This window comes from Onthophagus taurus, chromosome 3 (assembly GCF_036711975.1).
Source record: "Onthophagus taurus isolate NC chromosome 3, IU_Otau_3.0, whole genome shotgun sequence".
NCBI lineage: Eukaryota > Metazoa > Arthropoda > Insecta > Coleoptera > Scarabaeidae > Onthophagus > Onthophagus taurus.
The window spans coordinates 24706178-24722228 of NC_091968.1; the positions used below are offsets into that span (position 1 = coordinate 24706178).

A 16051-nucleotide genomic window follows, 5' to 3' on the forward strand; every position below is an offset into this window, starting at 1 on the left:
TACCGACACCTCATGAGATATATTTAATTTTATTTATTTTAAATAATAACAATTAATTAATTACTAATAATTAATCTTAATGCAACATTTAAATCAAAATAAACAATAAATAATTATTTAATAAAAAAAAAATTAATTTCTCTCAAAAAAAAATTAAAAAAGTTTTAGGTTATGTAAACATGTTAGAAACGATTTCATACAAGTTTTTAGTTAATTATTTAAATTTTTCCAACCAAAACTCAAATATACATAAAAAATAGTAATATTAAACGTAAAATTCAGTGATTCTAGTTAAACGTAAAAGAAAATGATTTTTAATACTTTATATTTTTTAATAGTTATTATTTTACAAATCTTAAATAATATTGAATGTTTTAACTTTGGTTACGTTGGAGAAGCAGCTCATTACGCAAAATGTTTAATAACGGAATGTTGCGGCGATAAATACATCATTGGTGATTTAAGAAGTAAAATTAAAATTAATTTTTAGGTTATGTCATTAATGAAATTTTTATTTTAATAGGGCTCCGTTCAACGCTGGATAAGCAACTTTTCGGTCAAAACTTAGCGAAGGAAGTTGTTTTAAACGCGATAAGAGCCCATTGGGAGAACGATTTTAGTCAAAAAGCTTTAACGTTGAGTTTTCATGGACCTCCGGGAACAGGGAAAAATTACGTATCGAGAATGATTGTTGATAGTTTGTATAAAGAAGGATCGAAAAGTCAATATGTACATCATTTTCAAGGTAGAATTCAATTTCCTAAAGAAGATCAAGCTGATATTTATAAAGTACGAAGTTCAAAAAAAAAAGTTAGGTTATGTTAATGTCAAAAATTATGATTTTAGGAAAATATTTATTTGTGGATAAAAGGGAATATAACGAAATGCGAAAAGCAATTATTTATATTTGATGAAGTTGATAAGATGCCATCGGCTGTTTTAAATGGAATTAAGCCAATAATTGATTATCATGACACCGTGGAAAAAGTGGATTATCGAAAAAGTATCTTTATTTTCCTCTCAAATACAGGAAGCTCATTAATAAACGATCATTATATAAGTTTATGGAAGTCTGGAAAGAAACGAAGGGATATAAAGTTAAAAGATTTTGAGAAATTAATTGCAGCTGGTGCTTTTAATGAAAAAGGAGGATTTCATCATTCCGATACGATTAAAAGCAACTTAATTGATCATTACATTCCATTTCTTCCCCTCGAATATGATCATGTTCGATCGTGCATTTACACAGAGTTTTCTTTAAGGGGTGTATCTCATTTTCAAGAAAGAGATATCTTGTAAGAACAAAAATTATTGTTTTTTTCTATTTTATTTAAGATTATTTTATTTTTAGGGAAGTTTTAGAAGGTGTTGAATGGGGTCCAAGCCCAGAAAATTTATTTTCAAAAACCGGCTGTAAAAGACTCAGCCAAAAAGTAGCAATGATTACACAAAAAAATTATGCACCACCTTTAAACGACGAATTGTAATTATTTTTTAGATAAATTCATTTATTCATCTCATTTTGTGATAAGATGTAAAAGTAATTTCAATTAACATTTATACTTATTGTTATTAATTCTTTTTGGATGTAAAAACAAAGCTTAATTAAATAAATTTTAAAAAATATTCATGAAATTATTACAAATTTATTTTTACAAAATCAGAGAGTATAAGTAGCCTATGGGACACCTGTATATAAACCTTGGATTTAAGATCCAACCCCCCCATGTTGTTTTAAAATCAAAAAATTATCTGAAAAGTGCTTTTAAAATTAAAAATATGTGAAAATTGAAATTGGCAATATTTGTTATTTATTACTTTGTTATTATTTTTAATTAATTTTTATATTTAAAAGTTATTTTTAACATATTCTACGAAATGCATAATCTATTAAAAGCTTTCTATTTTTTGATGACTTATAATAAATATAATAATAAAGAATGTTTTAATGAAATTTTATTTTGATTATAATTTAAAGATTAATATAAACAATTTTAAAATAAAAATAATTCGTTTTAGCTCTAAAATGATTTATTAATCACAAAAAGTGTAATTCTATTAAACATCAATTCTAACAAACGTCAAAAGGAAGTAAGCAAACCTCCTTTTTGCTGTCGACATTTGTAACGTGTTGATCTCCGTTTAAAAACGTTAAAAAATGGGTCGTATGCACGCACCTGGGTAAGTTTTTTTTAATTAAATCGTAAATTCCATAAAAATCTAGCTATAAATCATAATTATACACCCTAATAGGAATTTTATGAAATAACTTTTTTAGGTTATGTCGCCGCGTGTTTTAATATCTTTTTTTGTGATTTTTAGGAAGGGTATAGCCCAATCGGCTCTACCTTACCGTCGTACAGTACCCACATGGCTTAAACTCACCCCAGAGGAAGTTAAAGAGCACATTTTCAAGTTGGGTAAAAAAGGTTTGACTCCATCTCAAATCGGTGTTATCCTCAGGGATTCTCATGGTGTAGCCCAAGTTAGATTTGTTACGGGGAATAAGATTCTCCGTATCATGAAGGCGATGGGTTTAGCACCTGATTTACCAGAAGATTTATATTATTTGATTAAAAAAGCTGTTGCTATTCGTAAACATTTGGAACGTAACAGGAAGGATAAGGATAGCAAGTTCCGATTGATTTTGGTCGAGTCTCGTATTCATCGACTTGCCAGGTATTACAAAACTAAAAGCGTTTTGGCCCCTAATTGGAAATACGAATCAAGCACAGCATCGGCTTTGGTCGCTTAAGATGTAATTTTTTTTTTTTAAGAATTGATGGAAAAATAAAAAGGGTTCAAAAAAAAGAGTATAATAGTTTTATTTAGTTAATTTAATTACAATTAATCATAACTTTTTTGCAAGGTACCAACTTCACAACAGTTTGTTAAAATTAAATGTCAATTTTATGAAATATGTTTTTTTTATGGAAATTAATTAATTTATGCTTAAAACATAGGAAAAAAGGAATTAGGTTACGTTTTTTTTTCTCAAACCTTTAGAAAGTCCTAAAAAAATTAAATTAAATTGACGTTTTTTGAAATTTTGTTGTTTCAAATAATTATTAGTCTGTCAAGTTGATTACCCGTGAATAATGATCATTCACCGCTATTGATTCACTCTGTGAAAAATGACTACCTTTTAAAACGCTTTTTATTAAATAAATTTTTGAATAAAGTTTAAACGTCAATATGATACAAATTCAATGTTACCAACACTAACTAACTTCAGAACAATTTGTCAAAATTAAATGTCAATTTTATGAAACGTCATGAAATAAACTGAAAATAAAAGGGTTCAAAAAAAAAGAGTATAATAGTTTTATTTAGTTAATATAATTACAATTAATCATAATTTTTTTGTAAGTTTTTCCACTTTTCAACCATTTGTGAAACTCCTTTTTTCTTCATTGCTAATCCTGATGAGACTTTAACTTTTTTCTTCTTTTTTGGAGGTTGTAAAACATTTTCTTCTGGCTTAATCTCGTCTGGATTAGTTTTAATCATAATAGGTTGAGGTAGATTACTTTCTATGGCCGCTATATCGGAATAAAAGGACGATAATTCGGAAGAAAAACTCCCATCTTTTCCGTTTGGTGCTTTTTCTTTGTCTTCTTCGACTCCGGGAGGTAAAGGTTGATCAACATTATCGATTTTACCTTATTAAATTTAATAATTAACATGAATTATTTCGAAATTAATAAATATTACTTATAATTGGAGGCGGAGGAGGTGAAATACTTTTATTTCTGATAGATGGAGGTGGTGGAGGTTCAGCTTGCGATTCGCTTTCTAAACTGCGATTTGTTGATTGATCATCATGGGGTGGCGTCATCGAAATATCCATGGCTTCTTCCGTTCGGATTGCATCCGCTTCTGGAAAATCCCATTGACTGTCGCCTGTTGCTTGATTATGATAGTAATAACGTTTGTGAGACCTAAAACATTCCAAAAGAAAATCGCGTACATAGTTTTTTATCTATTAATTTTATAAAGTACAAAATTTTTACAAATCTATTTAAAAGGTTTCCATTTTTTTTAAATACTATACCTGCCCTGTATTTATTGTTTTTAAATTTTATTAAACAAGTAAAAAAAATGATTAATTTTGAAATTGAAGATCTTCACAACTTGAATATTGAGGTAAAAATTAACTGGAATACACCTAAATACAGAAAAAAATGTTAATTATTCTTCTTAAACCCACAATTAAATTATAAAGCTACATCTAAAGTTTATAAAAATATACATACAAACCTTCCTTTAATACATATCATTAGGGAACATTTATTATAACCTCTAAATAATAAACAACGGAATTAAACACAAACATTTTTAAAAACTACAATTAAATCCATAAAATAAATCTAAACTCACCTTAAAATGTGATCATAATCCTAGATTTAACAATAAATCGATGATGAAAACGTTCGCTGTGGCAAATAGGTTAATAACGGGGAAAAAATCGAAGAGATACACAATAAAATTTCTTATAAAACTCAAAAAATTAAGTTTTTTCATAGCAAATTTCATACCTATCCCACTGTAAAAGCCAACCGGAAGGGGCAGCTTCCTTTTCAAGCTTCGTTAAATCTTCGACAGTCGAATTTAACCAATTTTTGAGGTACGATGGTTTTAAACTATCTTCGCACATCGCAGTAAATAAAGTCTGTTAATTAAAATGTAATTAATAAAAACAATATTGATTAAAATACAATTATCAAACAAATATAGTCTATTCTTTTCTGAGTCCAAGAAAATACATGGAGCAAGGAGGGAAAAAATCTACGCACCAACGGAAGGAACTGAAAAACAGCGAGATTTTTACTCAAGTCTAAAAATACACCTGGAATCTCCAAAACAAAGTCGAGGAGGTACAGACTGAAGCAGAAATGAGAACCAACCATAGACTAATCATGGCAACTATTAATAATATAGAAATCGAAAGAAAAGAGATGAAAACCTACACGAAAATAAACATCCATAAACTAAGGCAGGAGGAAAAAAGACTAAAATACCAAGAAAAAACAAACAACGAATTTCAAAAACTAGAACAAACAGAGAATATGCGAAATAAACTATGGAGGTGTGCAATAATGTAATAATCAGACAAAGAGAACACACTGGTGGAATTAACAGGTCCGACAGGCAATCAAGAAGAAGAAAGAGTCATGGAAGAAATACATAAGAACGAATTCGGAAGATAAAAGAGCAAACTAATTCAATTTTTTTGGAGTTTCTAAAGGTTTGACATTAAAAAAACCTAAACAAATTCCTTTTTTCGTACGATTTAAGCAAAAATTAATTAATTTTCGTAAAAAAAAGATGACGTTTCATAAAATTGACGTTTAATTTTGACAAATTGTTGTGAAGTTGGTTACAGTTGGTAACATTGAATTTGTGTCACATTGACGTTTAAACTTTATTCAAAAATTTATTATTATTTAATTAATTTCAATACTAATAACTAATAACCTAATCGCAGGCGCATTTGTAAGAATGAACATTTCGTGCCCTCGGGGGCGGCCGATGTCTTCGAAAACGGCCGTGTTAGTTTAAAACTGTGCTGGGAAATGTGTTATTTTTGTTTATCTATCTTATATTCGTCGTATTGTAGCTGTTTCAAACGAGATTGGTTCTTATAAATCAAAAATAATTAAAATTTTTTTTTAATGAAACGTCAAAAATGTCATGAAAAAGGCGTGTAGGAGTTAACGCCATCTAGAGAAATTTAGTAACATTAATTAATTTTTTTAATAACTTTTTATTGAATTTTTGTTATATTAAGGCTTAATTAAATCGAAAATCATCGATTTTTTTAAATACAAACATAATTTTTATTAAATTTTTATAAATTATTTCAAATTTGTTAATTAAATCTTTTTTGTCACCCCCATCTAGTGATTATCCCTCATATTAATCGTGTTTTTGACATTTAGAAAAATTTCGTAAAAAAAATTATTAATTTTTGTGAAAAAAAGGTGCGATTCAACCGAAAGAAACAATTAAAGATATTTTTGACCATCCAAATCGTTTGCTTAAACCAATTTTAGACGATTTTTATCTCGGAATGAAGTTTCAGACATAACCTATCTTTTTTATGTCAATTTAAAAATATTTATTAAAGTCGATTCATTTTATATAAAATGTAATTTAATCACTATTTGAATCATTTTAGATTATTCAAGCGTCAAAGACGCACGACGTAACCTAAAATTTCTAGTTTTTGAACGAGTTAAATAGTCCTTGAAAAAGTTAGGTTAGGTTGAGAAAAATGCACAACCTATAATAATAACAACTAATTCGTTACAAAAATTAAATGTACTTAACTGTCAGGTTAATTATGCCCTCATTATATGCTCATATAATAATATACTATTTTTTAAATATATTTTTGAATAAAGTTTAAAGTCAAAAAGTTTTCGGTTTTAGATTTTGAGATATTGTGACAATTTTCGTTTTTTTAAAATGGAAACAACCACTTTCGCTTATTAAATTCGTTATTTTTTCTGATTACAAAAATATAGGGTTCGATAGGTCTATTGCTTATTGTTTTAGAATAAAGCTAAAAATAAACTTTTTTTATAACATTTCTAAACGCCGCCGAAATCTAGTATCGTCGAAGAAATGAAATTTACAGTTTCCTGTAAATAACGGGGCAGTAGGTAAAATCTAAAAAGTTAATAATTAAATAAGAAGATAACTTCTGGTATTTAAAAACAAATAATTATGTTTATTACGGAATTGTTTAATGGATTGTATTGTTTTGGATTGGAGAAATATGTTTTTTTAATTTTTAGTTGTATTATCATAATTTACAGGAAACTGTAAACTTAACTTCTTCGACGATACTAAAAAAAAAAAAGTTTATTTTAAGCTTTATTCTAAAACAATAAAAAATAGACCTGATAAACCCTATATTTTTGTAATCAGAAAAAAATAACGAATTTAATAAGCGAATAATCAGTGGTTGCTTCCATTTAAAAAAACGAAAATGGTTATATCACAAAATCTAAAACCAAAAAAATATTTTTGATTACATCATCAAATAATTCTCTGTAAAAAAGTGTCCATATAATGTCTTAGTTAAAATACTGCACCTATAATAATACCCAAGATAATTGCACTTGCTGGTTTTATGATATTTTCAATTTTGGCCTCTAGGGGAAAAACAAAAGACGATAGCGTTTTGAGGTTTTCGACATTGGAACTTATTTAAAAAAAGAGATCAAGACATGTAAACTACTTTTTTTCTAACTCTTATAGTTTCCAAGACAGCCTATTTACACATCGAATTTGAACCACCCTGTACAACTTGGTATAATTAATATAAAAATAATTATAATTAATATTTGTAATTAATATAATTATATGCCCACATAATTAGAATGGAACATAACACAATAGCAAAAAAAGTATTTGGAGAGAAGAAGAAGTGGGAGGTAAAAATATAAAGGAATTAGCTAGGAACTGGAGTGAGTGGAAGAAGAATTTGATTAAAATTATTTTTATTACCTCCATCTGAATGATCATAACTTGTACGGGTAAAGCCGGGGGGTGCCCTTCGCTTAAAAATTTTAATTTCTCCTCCAAAGTATTTTTCGTTTCATTAATTTCTTTAACCAAGTCATCATCGTCCACTTTTACTTCAATTTCTTCTTTTTTTTCATCCCCAAAAAGAATCCCTCCACTTTTAAAACCCGGATATTCAACTTTTTTAACCCCTTCTTCGTTTTTAACTTCATCTCCATCCACTTTTCTTTTCGTATTAACCAAAGAAATTCCGATTCGGCGTTTCCTTTGAAAAGCTTTCGCGTCGATTTCGAAATTGTCTTGATCATTGAATTTCTTTTCTGTTGAAGTTTTATCAATAATTGTGTTAATCTCGACATGATTGGCATCGTTTGAATTAGAATTTGAGGAGTTCTCAATGTTTTTTGCTGCAGGAAATAAAGTTTTCGTTTCTAAAACATTTGGGGTGGTTTCAAGTTCATCTTCTGAATCATCACCATAACCTGGGACTAAAGATACTCCAATTTTTGGCGAATTAGAGGTTGTTTCAATTAATTTTTTGACTTCTGTTGGGACTTCACCTCCTATTTTCTTTAAATCGTTCGCTTTTTTCTGGATTTGGGTTAAAATATCGAGTTCGTCATCAAAATCACTTGGTTCTGACTCATTTTCTTTTATTGATGATTTATCTTCGACCTGATTAAACAAAAAATGAATTGTTATTCTAATAATTAGTAAAAAAAATAAACTTCAGAATAAAAGCACTTTAATTCTCAACAAAAAATAAATTTTTGGAGAACTTTAAATAAGCTTTTATAAATTCATCATCAGTTTAATTTTAGTTTTAACAATCAGATTGAAAACTTATTTCCTATCATGTTACAATCATTTAATTTTCTCATCATTTCAACATAAAAATCAATGATTAAAAGAAAAACTTACAGATTCTTTTTTATCATCATCTTTATCACATTCATTTTCAGATTCTGAACTTGATCCATATGAAATCAGACTCATTTTTACATTAGATAACTTATTATCTTCTTTTTCTCTTCTTTTAACATTTTTTGCACTACTTTTTACAGTTTTAGTATCAGGACAAGCTTCATTTATCGTATAAATCTTAACATTAACTTCATCAACTTTTGGTAAAGAACATAACTTAAACTTTGGCTCAGAAGGAGGGGGAATGTATAATTTATTGCTGGATTTTGATTGCTTCTTATATTCCGCCGGAACTTCCCACGTAACCTCGTCAGTTTCCGTATTCCAATAATAAGAGAAACCGCTGGATTCGTCAAAACATTCCTTCCATACAACTTAAATCGGAATTAAAATTAATCTCTCAATTAATATAGAGATATAAGCTTACTTTTTGGTTTTGGGGGAAGAAGTTCGTTAATTTCTTTCAAGAAATCATCGACTGCCGTATCCATGTTTAATAAAACCGTTAAATTAAACGAAAATCATCGTTTTTATTAAATAACCTCAAAATTCTTTGATTGACGTTTAGCATCATAAAAAGAAGATTGTGGCGACATCTATATCACAAAAAAATTAAAACCAAAAAATAAATTATTTAATTAATTAATTAAATCAAAACGAACAAATACATATTTTCCAATAATTTAAAATTTTTTAATTAATAATATTAACCTAAATTAACCTAAATTCAAAAATAATTTTAATCGATTGGGTTATCTCTGTCAAATGTCAAATTAAATATAGGTTATGTTGCTACAAACAATTTTTCATATTGAATTAATTTGCTTAAAACCTTACTAAAAAATACGATTAAAGCTTTTATATAACTACTAAGTCTTTAAAGTAATAATGGATGATGGTCCCCCAAAAAGGGGTCGAGGTCGTGGTCGTGGAGCTCGCGGAAGAGGAAGAGGTCGAGGTAGAGGAAGAGGACGGGGAAAAAAAGCGATAAAGGTAATTGAAAGTGATGATGAGTCGGAAAGTGTTCTTCAAGATTCAACTGAAGAGCAAACAACTCAACAGGAAGAGAATCCCGTCGAAAATAATGAAAACGATGCCCCAAAAAGTAAATTAAAAAATTAATTTTTTAACGAATTTTGATTGATTTTTGGTTTTTTAGTTGATTTGGAAGCTGATATTTCTCAATTGGAAGCCCCCACATTTACTACTATTAATAGAGGACCACCGGAACCTATGTTACGATTAAATTGGAATCATAAAGTGAATTTGATTGGGGAGAAGGTGCTAAATCCTATGATTCATTGTTGTGATAAATGTACGAAGCCTATTTTGATTTATGGAAGAATGGTAAAACTAATAATCCTTATTTAATTTAATATAACAAATATTATTTTTTAGATTCCTTGTAAACACGTTTTTTGTTTGGCTTGTGCTAAACAAGAACAATCACAGTGTCCCAGGTGTTTAGATAAAGTAACGCGAGTGGAGCAAACTGGTTTAGGAACAGTTTTTATGTGTACTCATGGTGGGACTCGTTATGGCTCTTCAGGTTGTCGTAGAACTTATTTATCTCAACGCGATCTTCAAGCACATATTAATCACAGACATGTATCATCACAAACGCCTCCAATTGAAAATCCAGAGCCAGAACGACCTCCAGCTAGACCACCTAGTAAAATGGATCCAAGAGCAAGTGTGACAATAGCCCAAAATCTCAGACAAAGAGCAACACCTTTACAAGGAGCTGGAGTTCGAACTAATTTAATAACTGTTCCCATCCAAGACTCGGCTCCGGTTGTTCATGAAACAGTGACTCAAACCCAATCGTATTACGCCCAATATCAACAGACTCCAAGTTATAATCAAAGTTTGCCACCTCCTATGCATCTTCCTCCGCCACAACAAAGTCAATATTTTGCGACACCTCCAGCTTATAGCCCTGTACAAACGTATCCAACTTATAGCAGTAATGCTCCTCCATCTCAATATACTACACCATCATTATCCCAACCTAGAGGGACAAATCAGTACGATTTTGGGAATGCTCCACCGCCGCAATGGGGTAGTAATCAACAATATTATAGATAAGTTAATCATCTTTTATATTTTAATGTGTTTATAATGAGTTTTGAAAGAAAATACAGTTTAATAAAATATTCAAGTAAATAAGTTGATTTATTTGTTACCACAAGATGGCGCTAAAGGAAACGTCTAAACTGCGTAGGTGAGGTTATGTCTTAATAAACATAAAGGTTAATTGTTAATTTTTATGTGCAACCAATCGATTTAAAACGATTCTAAAAGTGATATAACTATTAAAACAAAGACAAGAACATTTCCGTTTAATATTTTTTGATTCTTTCTTATTTCTCCAAAAATGGATGATGAAGAATTAACACGGTGAGGATTAAACTTTATTGATAATAGCAATGCTTAAATAATGCTTTATTTATTTCGGTTGAAATATAAGATTGGCTGTGGAAGAATTAATTCGAGACGCAAAGAAATTTATGGCAAAACGTGAGGCGGAATTTAAAGCAACCCAAATGAAACGGCCCATGCAGACAAACAAGGTTTTTTTAAATAATATCTTAAAAAATACTGTCCAACATAATAATCAACTGAAAATGAATCAGATAAGGAATAAAATGAGGAACAATGGAATTAAGAAAGCTAAAGAGAAGAATAAAGAGGCTTCGGAATCGAAATAATCTTTATTTTGATTATTTATTATTATAAGTTTTATTTTTATATAATCTAATAAACAAATTAACTAAAATTATTGGTGGTTTTATGGTTTTTTTACTTAATAAATAAAAAATAAATTTGTGCTATGTAGTGATCAACATAATTTTAAGTTGGCTAACTTGGTTATTATTAAAACTAAAAATTTATTAATGTTTATTTAAAATTTTTATTAAACTAACTTTAACATGTTCAATCTTTATCGAATTGTTGATATAATTATATTTTTAAAGTTATTAGTTTTAAAAAGAAGATAATTTAAAATCCCCTAACTCGCTCCACGTGTAATTTGACAGTTCTGGTCCATCTGTCATAGCTTTTTTACACTTCCCTAAAATAACCCATTTTAGAACTTGAAAACCTATCAAAATCGAAAAATTATCTCACACAACACTTCCCCTTTAAGTTAAGATGTCGAAAAAACGTGGTAATAAGAAAAATCAGGACCTGGACGACGACTTCAATGAAACGAAACCTGCCGTAGAAGCAAAATCCTCGAAAACGGCGAAAGGAAAAAATAAAAAAGGCAAGAATAAGACTGATGATTGGAGTGATGATGAAAATAAAACAAAGATCCCGTCAGATAACGAGGAAATACCCAAAGAAAATAAGAATAATGTGAGTAAAGTTGTGAAGAAAGGCAAAAAGAACAAAAACAAAAACGATGATGATTGGGGTGATGAGAAGGATGTTGAATTGAATTTGAAAGATATTTCGGATGATGAAACTCCGGTTATGGTGAAAAAGACACAAAAAAAATGTAAGTTTTTTTTAAATTAATGACAAATAACCTCAAAATCGTCCACGGATGTGGCGACATCTATTGATAAAATTAAAATATTTGTTGAAATTGTACCAAATCTTGAATTAATTGGTTTAATTTGCCAAAAATTATTTTTGTTGTAGCTAAAAATAAAAAGAATAAGGTTGAATCTGATGAAGAGGATGATAATGCTGCTAAAGATGATGAAAAAACTGAGGAATTAGTTGAGGAAGATCCTGAAATTGAAGGGGAATTAAAACCAATAAAGAAGAAAAATAAAAAGAAAAATAGTAAGGAATTAAAAATTCATTTAATTGTTATTAAATTATTGATTTTTGTAGTAAAAAAATTTAAACCACCATCGGAAGATGAAGATGAAAATTTAGATGATGTAATAGAAAATGAAGAAAAAGAAGGAATTGTTGAAGTTGAGAAAGTAAAAGAAGAAAAGGTAGGTGATACTAAAAGTGAAATGGAAAAACAATTAGAAGAAATAAATGATAAATTGGTTGAAACAAAACTCGAAGAACCCACTGAAATGAAAGAAATAGAAAAAAAATTGACCCACAAAGAAAAGAAAAAGAAGAAAAAAGAAGAAGAATATCAAAAACAAATGGAAATGATGATGAAAAAAGGTGGTCAAGGTCATTCCGAACTAGACTCAAACTTTACAGTTTCACAGATGCAAAAAACCGTGGGTCAAATGGCGGCAATGGAAAACGCTGTCGACATAAAAGTTGAAAACTTTAGCATTTCCGCCAAAGGAAAAGATTTATTTGTTAACGCTAATTTATTAATCGCCCAAGGTCGTCATTATGGTTTAGTTGGCCCTAACGGTCATGGAAAAACCACTTTATTACGTCACATCGCTCAAAGAGCTTTTACAATACCTCCAAACATCGATATATTATATTGCGAACAAGAAGTTGTCGCCGACGATTATACAGCCGTCGAATCGGTGCTTAAAGCGGACGTGAAACGTACGGAATTACTTGATGAGGCGAAAAAATTAGAGGAAGAGGCTCAATCGGGAAAATTGGACGTTCAAGATAGGTTAAATGAGGTTTATGCGGAATTAAAGGCTATCGGGGCTGATTCTGCTGAGCCTAGGGCGAGAAGAATTTTAGCTGGGTTAGGATTTTCTAAAGAAATGCAGGTAATTAATTTAATAGGAATTTAAAAAAAAATTTAACCGTAGAAAACTAAACTGTTCAAAAGTGATGTTAAAGCGTAAAAAAATACTTCTAGGTACAAATTTTGACATTTATGAGTTTATTACTCAAAATATATCATTGAAAATATGTTTAGGCCAAATTTGGAAATTACAAGTCCTCAACACAATCGACACAGCACAAATTTTCTTCTTGAAACCGGTCATAGAAAATAGCTTCCTAGAAATGCAACTTTTTAAAAAAAAATGTCTTACTAAAAATATTGAACGGATGTGGCGCCATCTGTTGGGGATATTTTGAAATAGTTCAGCTAAGAACCGAACCGGTAGATAATCATCTATAATGTCACTGATAATCTAATTAATTAATCATACCATTATTACTTTATTATATTACCGAAAAATCACTTTAAAGTGACGTTTCCAAATGTCATTTTGAACAAACTTCAACTTTTAAAATTCTTAGCGGAAAATTTAAAAATAAAGCACGAATTGGAACTTATACTTTTTAAGCAGTGTATCACCGGTTAGCCATGCGCCTAAAAATAAATTTGGTGTTTTCTGAAAGCGTTTCGACGCACAGCTAAAAAAAAAACTTTCAGGTGTTAATGTCAATTTTAATTTTATTATTATATTCGTAATCTTTATAAAATAACCTTTAAAATGAGTACAAACATGATGCCTCTATCTCAAAAAACAAAAAAGTTAAAATTTAAAAAAATTACACCTGAAGTTAGCAACAATGAAGTTAGCAATTTAATTTTTAAATATTAATACCAACCTTAATTTTTGATTTTTTTTTTATTTTTTTGTGATAAATTCTGAGACATTTTATAAAAATTAAAAATATGTCAAAATGACGTTGACATTTCAAACCGGAAGTTGCTTATATCTCGAGTAATATTGGAATTAAATGTATCATGTTTGGGCTTATTTTAAAGGATTTTTCACGACGATAACAAATATGTCAAAATTGACGTTGACATTTCTAACCGGAACTTGACCATAACTTCATTAATATTGAAGATAAATACGTCGTGTTTGTACTTATTTTAAAGGATTTTTAATGAAGATTACAAATATGTCAAAATTGAGGTTGACACCTGAAGTTAATTATCGTATAATAGACAAATGGACGACTTCATGGTGTTCTTTCATGATGTATTCAAAAACTTTTAAAATGAGTCCAAACATGATGTATTTATCTCAAAAAACATGTATATCTTAATTGAACTCGTAATTTTTACGATACTTTAGTTTCCTAGGGTTAATATAATTTATTTTAGAATCGTCAAACGAAAAACTTTTCTGGTGGGTGGAGAATGCGTGTGTCTTTAGCTAGAGCTTTATATTTAGAACCAACTTTATTATTACTCGACGAACCTACAAATCATTTAGATTTAAACGCCGTAATTTGGCTCGATAAGTAAGTCAAAATGTCATAAATATAATTTTGTATTATTAATACAAATAATACTTAAATTTCTTTTAGTTATTTACAAGGATGGAAAAAAACTTTATTAATCGTATCTCATGACCAATCTTTCTTAGATAATGTTTGTAACGAAATTATTCATTTAGATCAATGTAAATTGTATTATTATAAAGGTAATTATTCAATGTTCAAGAAAATGTTTGTTCAAAAACGTAAAGAGATGATTAAAGAGTATGAAAAGCAAGAGAAAAAGATTAAAGAAATGAAAGCGCATGGACAATCTAAAAAACAAGCCGTATGTTTATTCTTTTATTATTGAATAATTATTTTAAATGTTTTTTTTTTATTTAGGAAAAGAAACAAAAAGAAGTTTTAACTCGGAAACAAGAAAAAAATAGAACAAAGATGCAAAAAACCGAGGATGACGTTCAAATGACCGAGTTATTACAAAAACCAAAAGATTACATTGTTAAATTTTCTTTCCCAGAACCTCCACCTTTACAACCACCAATTTTAGGACTTCACAGTAATTAAATTATTTAATTATTAATGGTTAATTAATTAAAACCATAAATTTTTTTAGATGTTACTTTTGCTTATCCAACTCAAAAACCTTTATTTATCAAAACCGATTTTGGAATTGACTTAAACAGTCGCGTAGCTATCGTTGGGCCGAATGGAGTTGGAAAATCAACGTTTTTAAAATTATTAACCAGCGATATACAACCATTAGAGGGAGAAGTTCGAAAAAATTATCGTTTAGTAAATAACATAACCCAAAAAAAAATCAATTTTAATCAAATAATTTTTTTATTAAAGCGTATTGGACGTTTTGATCAACACTCCGGCGAGCATTTAACCGCGGAAGAAACCCCCTCGGAGTATTTAATGCGCCTCTTTGATTTACCCTATGAAAAAGCTCGAAAACAACTTGGAACTTTTGGTTTGGCGAGCCATGCGCATACAATTAAAATGAAGGATTTATCTGGTGGACAAAAAGCCCGGGTTGCTTTAGCAGAGCTTTGTTTAAATGCACCCGATGTTGTTATTCTTGTAAGATTTATTCTCTTTCTTGAAATTATCTTTATATTGAATTTGTAGGATGAACCCACGAATAATTTAGATATAGAATCAATTGATGCTTTAGCTGATGCAATAAACGATTATAAAGGTGGTGTTATTATCGTTTCTCACGACGAGAGACTTATTCGAGAAACCGATTGTGCTCTTTACGTAATTGAAGATCAGACTATCAATGAAGTTGAAGGTGATTTCGACGATTATAGAAAAGAATTACTCGATAGTTTGGGAGAGGTTATTAATAATCCAAGTGTAGCTGCAAACGCCGCTGTATTACAGTAAAAAATAACGAGGTTGAATCGTGTTATTAAATAAATAAAAAATATTTACATTTTCTAATTTATTTAATTTCTTTTAAAATCAATTTGGGTTGCCTACCTTTAAAAATAAAATCCAT

General features: G+C 29.1%; 5 protein-coding genes across 5 annotated transcripts; 4 read left to right on the plus strand and 1 right to left on the minus strand.

Moving 5' to 3' along the window:
• The first annotated feature begins 174 nt into the window (after positions 1 to 174).
• On the plus strand, positions 175 to 1635 carry LOC111417000 (torsin-1A-like). The gene is made up of 4 exons (XM_023049135.2): positions 175 to 467; positions 524 to 789; positions 847 to 1295; positions 1352 to 1635. Exons 1-4 carry the CDS (start codon positions 308 to 310, stop codon positions 1485 to 1487), a joined length of 1011 nt encoding a protein of 336 aa, XP_022904903.2. The 5' UTR covers positions 175 to 307; the 3' UTR covers positions 1488 to 1635.
• Positions 1636 to 2075: 440 nt separating this feature from the next.
• LOC111423534 (ribosomal protein S13) lies at positions 2076 to 2772 on the plus strand. Its single transcript, XM_023055210.2, has 2 exons — positions 2076 to 2181; positions 2323 to 2772. The coding sequence occupies exons 1-2, from the start codon at positions 2159 to 2161 to the stop codon at positions 2753 to 2755; spliced, it is 456 nt and encodes a 151-aa protein (XP_022910978.1). The 5' UTR covers positions 2076 to 2158; the 3' UTR covers positions 2756 to 2772.
• Positions 2773 to 3310: 538 nt separating this feature from the next.
• LOC111422004 (formin-binding protein 4-like) lies at positions 3311 to 9048 on the minus strand. Its single transcript, XM_071195435.1, has 6 exons — positions 8888 to 9048; positions 8458 to 8834; positions 7519 to 8211; positions 4539 to 4672; positions 3715 to 3941; positions 3311 to 3662 (listed from the first exon to the last, which is right to left on the minus strand). The coding sequence occupies exons 1-6, from the start codon at positions 8949 to 8951 to the stop codon at positions 3349 to 3351; spliced, it is 1809 nt and encodes a 602-aa protein (XP_071051536.1). The 5' UTR covers positions 8952 to 9048; the 3' UTR covers positions 3311 to 3348.
• A 180-nt stretch (positions 9049 to 9228) lies between these two features.
• On the plus strand, positions 9229 to 10629 carry LOC111422005 (E3 ubiquitin-protein ligase Hakai). The gene is made up of 3 exons (XM_023055204.2): positions 9229 to 9565; positions 9620 to 9807; positions 9859 to 10629. The coding sequence occupies exons 1-3, from the start codon at positions 9349 to 9351 to the stop codon at positions 10546 to 10548; spliced, it is 1095 nt and encodes a 364-aa protein (XP_022910972.1). The 5' UTR covers positions 9229 to 9348; the 3' UTR covers positions 10549 to 10629.
• An 851-nt stretch (positions 10630 to 11480) lies between these two features.
• Positions 11481 to 15993, plus strand: LOC111422009 (ATP-binding cassette sub-family F member 1). Its single transcript, XM_071195470.1, has 9 exons — positions 11481 to 11965; positions 12112 to 12258; positions 12310 to 13124; positions 14426 to 14565; positions 14632 to 14869; positions 14926 to 15100; positions 15158 to 15336; positions 15394 to 15627; positions 15676 to 15993. The coding sequence occupies exons 1-9, from the start codon at positions 11617 to 11619 to the stop codon at positions 15934 to 15936; spliced, it is 2538 nt and encodes an 845-aa protein (XP_071051571.1). The 5' UTR covers positions 11481 to 11616; the 3' UTR covers positions 15937 to 15993.
• Positions 15994 to 16051: the final 58 nt, after the last annotated feature.

What these genes read in the sequence shown, in the direction of transcription:
- LOC111422005 (XM_023055204.2), top strand. Translation starts at nt 9,349, where the DNA reads ATGGATGATGGTCCCCCAAAAAGGGGTCGAGGTCGTGGTCGTGGAGCT. An exon ending in TGAAAACGATGCCCCAAAAA is followed by an intron (nt 9,566 to 9,619) that starts GTAAATTAAAAA and finishes TTGGTTTTTTAG; the next exon opens with TTGATTTGGAAGCTGATATT. An exon ending in TTTTGATTTATGGAAGAATG is followed by an intron (nt 9,808 to 9,858) that starts GTAAAACTAATA and finishes ATTATTTTTTAG; the next exon opens with ATTCCTTGTAAACACGTTTT.
- LOC111422004 (XM_071195435.1), bottom strand. Translation starts at nt 8,951, where the DNA reads ATGGATACGGCAGTCGATGATTTCTTGAAAGAAATTAACGAACTTCTT. An exon ending in TTATGATCATTCAGATGGAG is followed by an intron (nt 4,673 to 7,518) that starts GTAATAAAAATA and finishes TTTAATTAACAG; the next exon opens with ACTTTATTTACTGCGATGTG. An exon ending in TCCTCCGCCTCCAATTATAA is followed by an intron (nt 3,663 to 3,714) that starts GTAATATTTATT and finishes AAATTTAATAAG; the next exon opens with GTAAAATCGATAATGTTGAT.
- LOC111423534 (XM_023055210.2), top strand. Translation starts at nt 2,159, where the DNA reads ATGGGTCGTATGCACGCACCTGG. An exon ending in GGTCGTATGCACGCACCTGG is followed by an intron (nt 2,182 to 2,322) that starts GTAAGTTTTTTT and finishes TGTGATTTTTAG; the next exon opens with GAAGGGTATAGCCCAATCGG.
- LOC111417000 (XM_023049135.2), top strand. Translation starts at nt 308, where the DNA reads ATGATTTTTAATACTTTATATTTTTTAATAGTTATTATTTTACAAATC. An exon ending in ATCAAGCTGATATTTATAAA is followed by an intron (nt 790 to 846) that starts GTACGAAGTTCA and finishes TTATGATTTTAG; the next exon opens with GAAAATATTTATTTGTGGAT. An exon ending in TTTCAAGAAAGAGATATCTT is followed by an intron (nt 1,296 to 1,351) that starts GTAAGAACAAAA and finishes TTTTATTTTTAG; the next exon opens with GGAAGTTTTAGAAGGTGTTG.
- LOC111422009 (XM_071195470.1), top strand. Translation starts at nt 11,617, where the DNA reads ATGTCGAAAAAACGTGGTAATAAGAAAAATCAGGACCTGGACGACGAC. An exon ending in GCCGTAATTTGGCTCGATAA is followed by an intron (nt 14,566 to 14,631) that starts GTAAGTCAAAAT and finishes AATTTCTTTTAG; the next exon opens with TTATTTACAAGGATGGAAAA. An exon ending in GACAATCTAAAAAACAAGCC is followed by an intron (nt 14,870 to 14,925) that starts GTATGTTTATTC and finishes TTTTTTATTTAG; the next exon opens with GAAAAGAAACAAAAAGAAGT.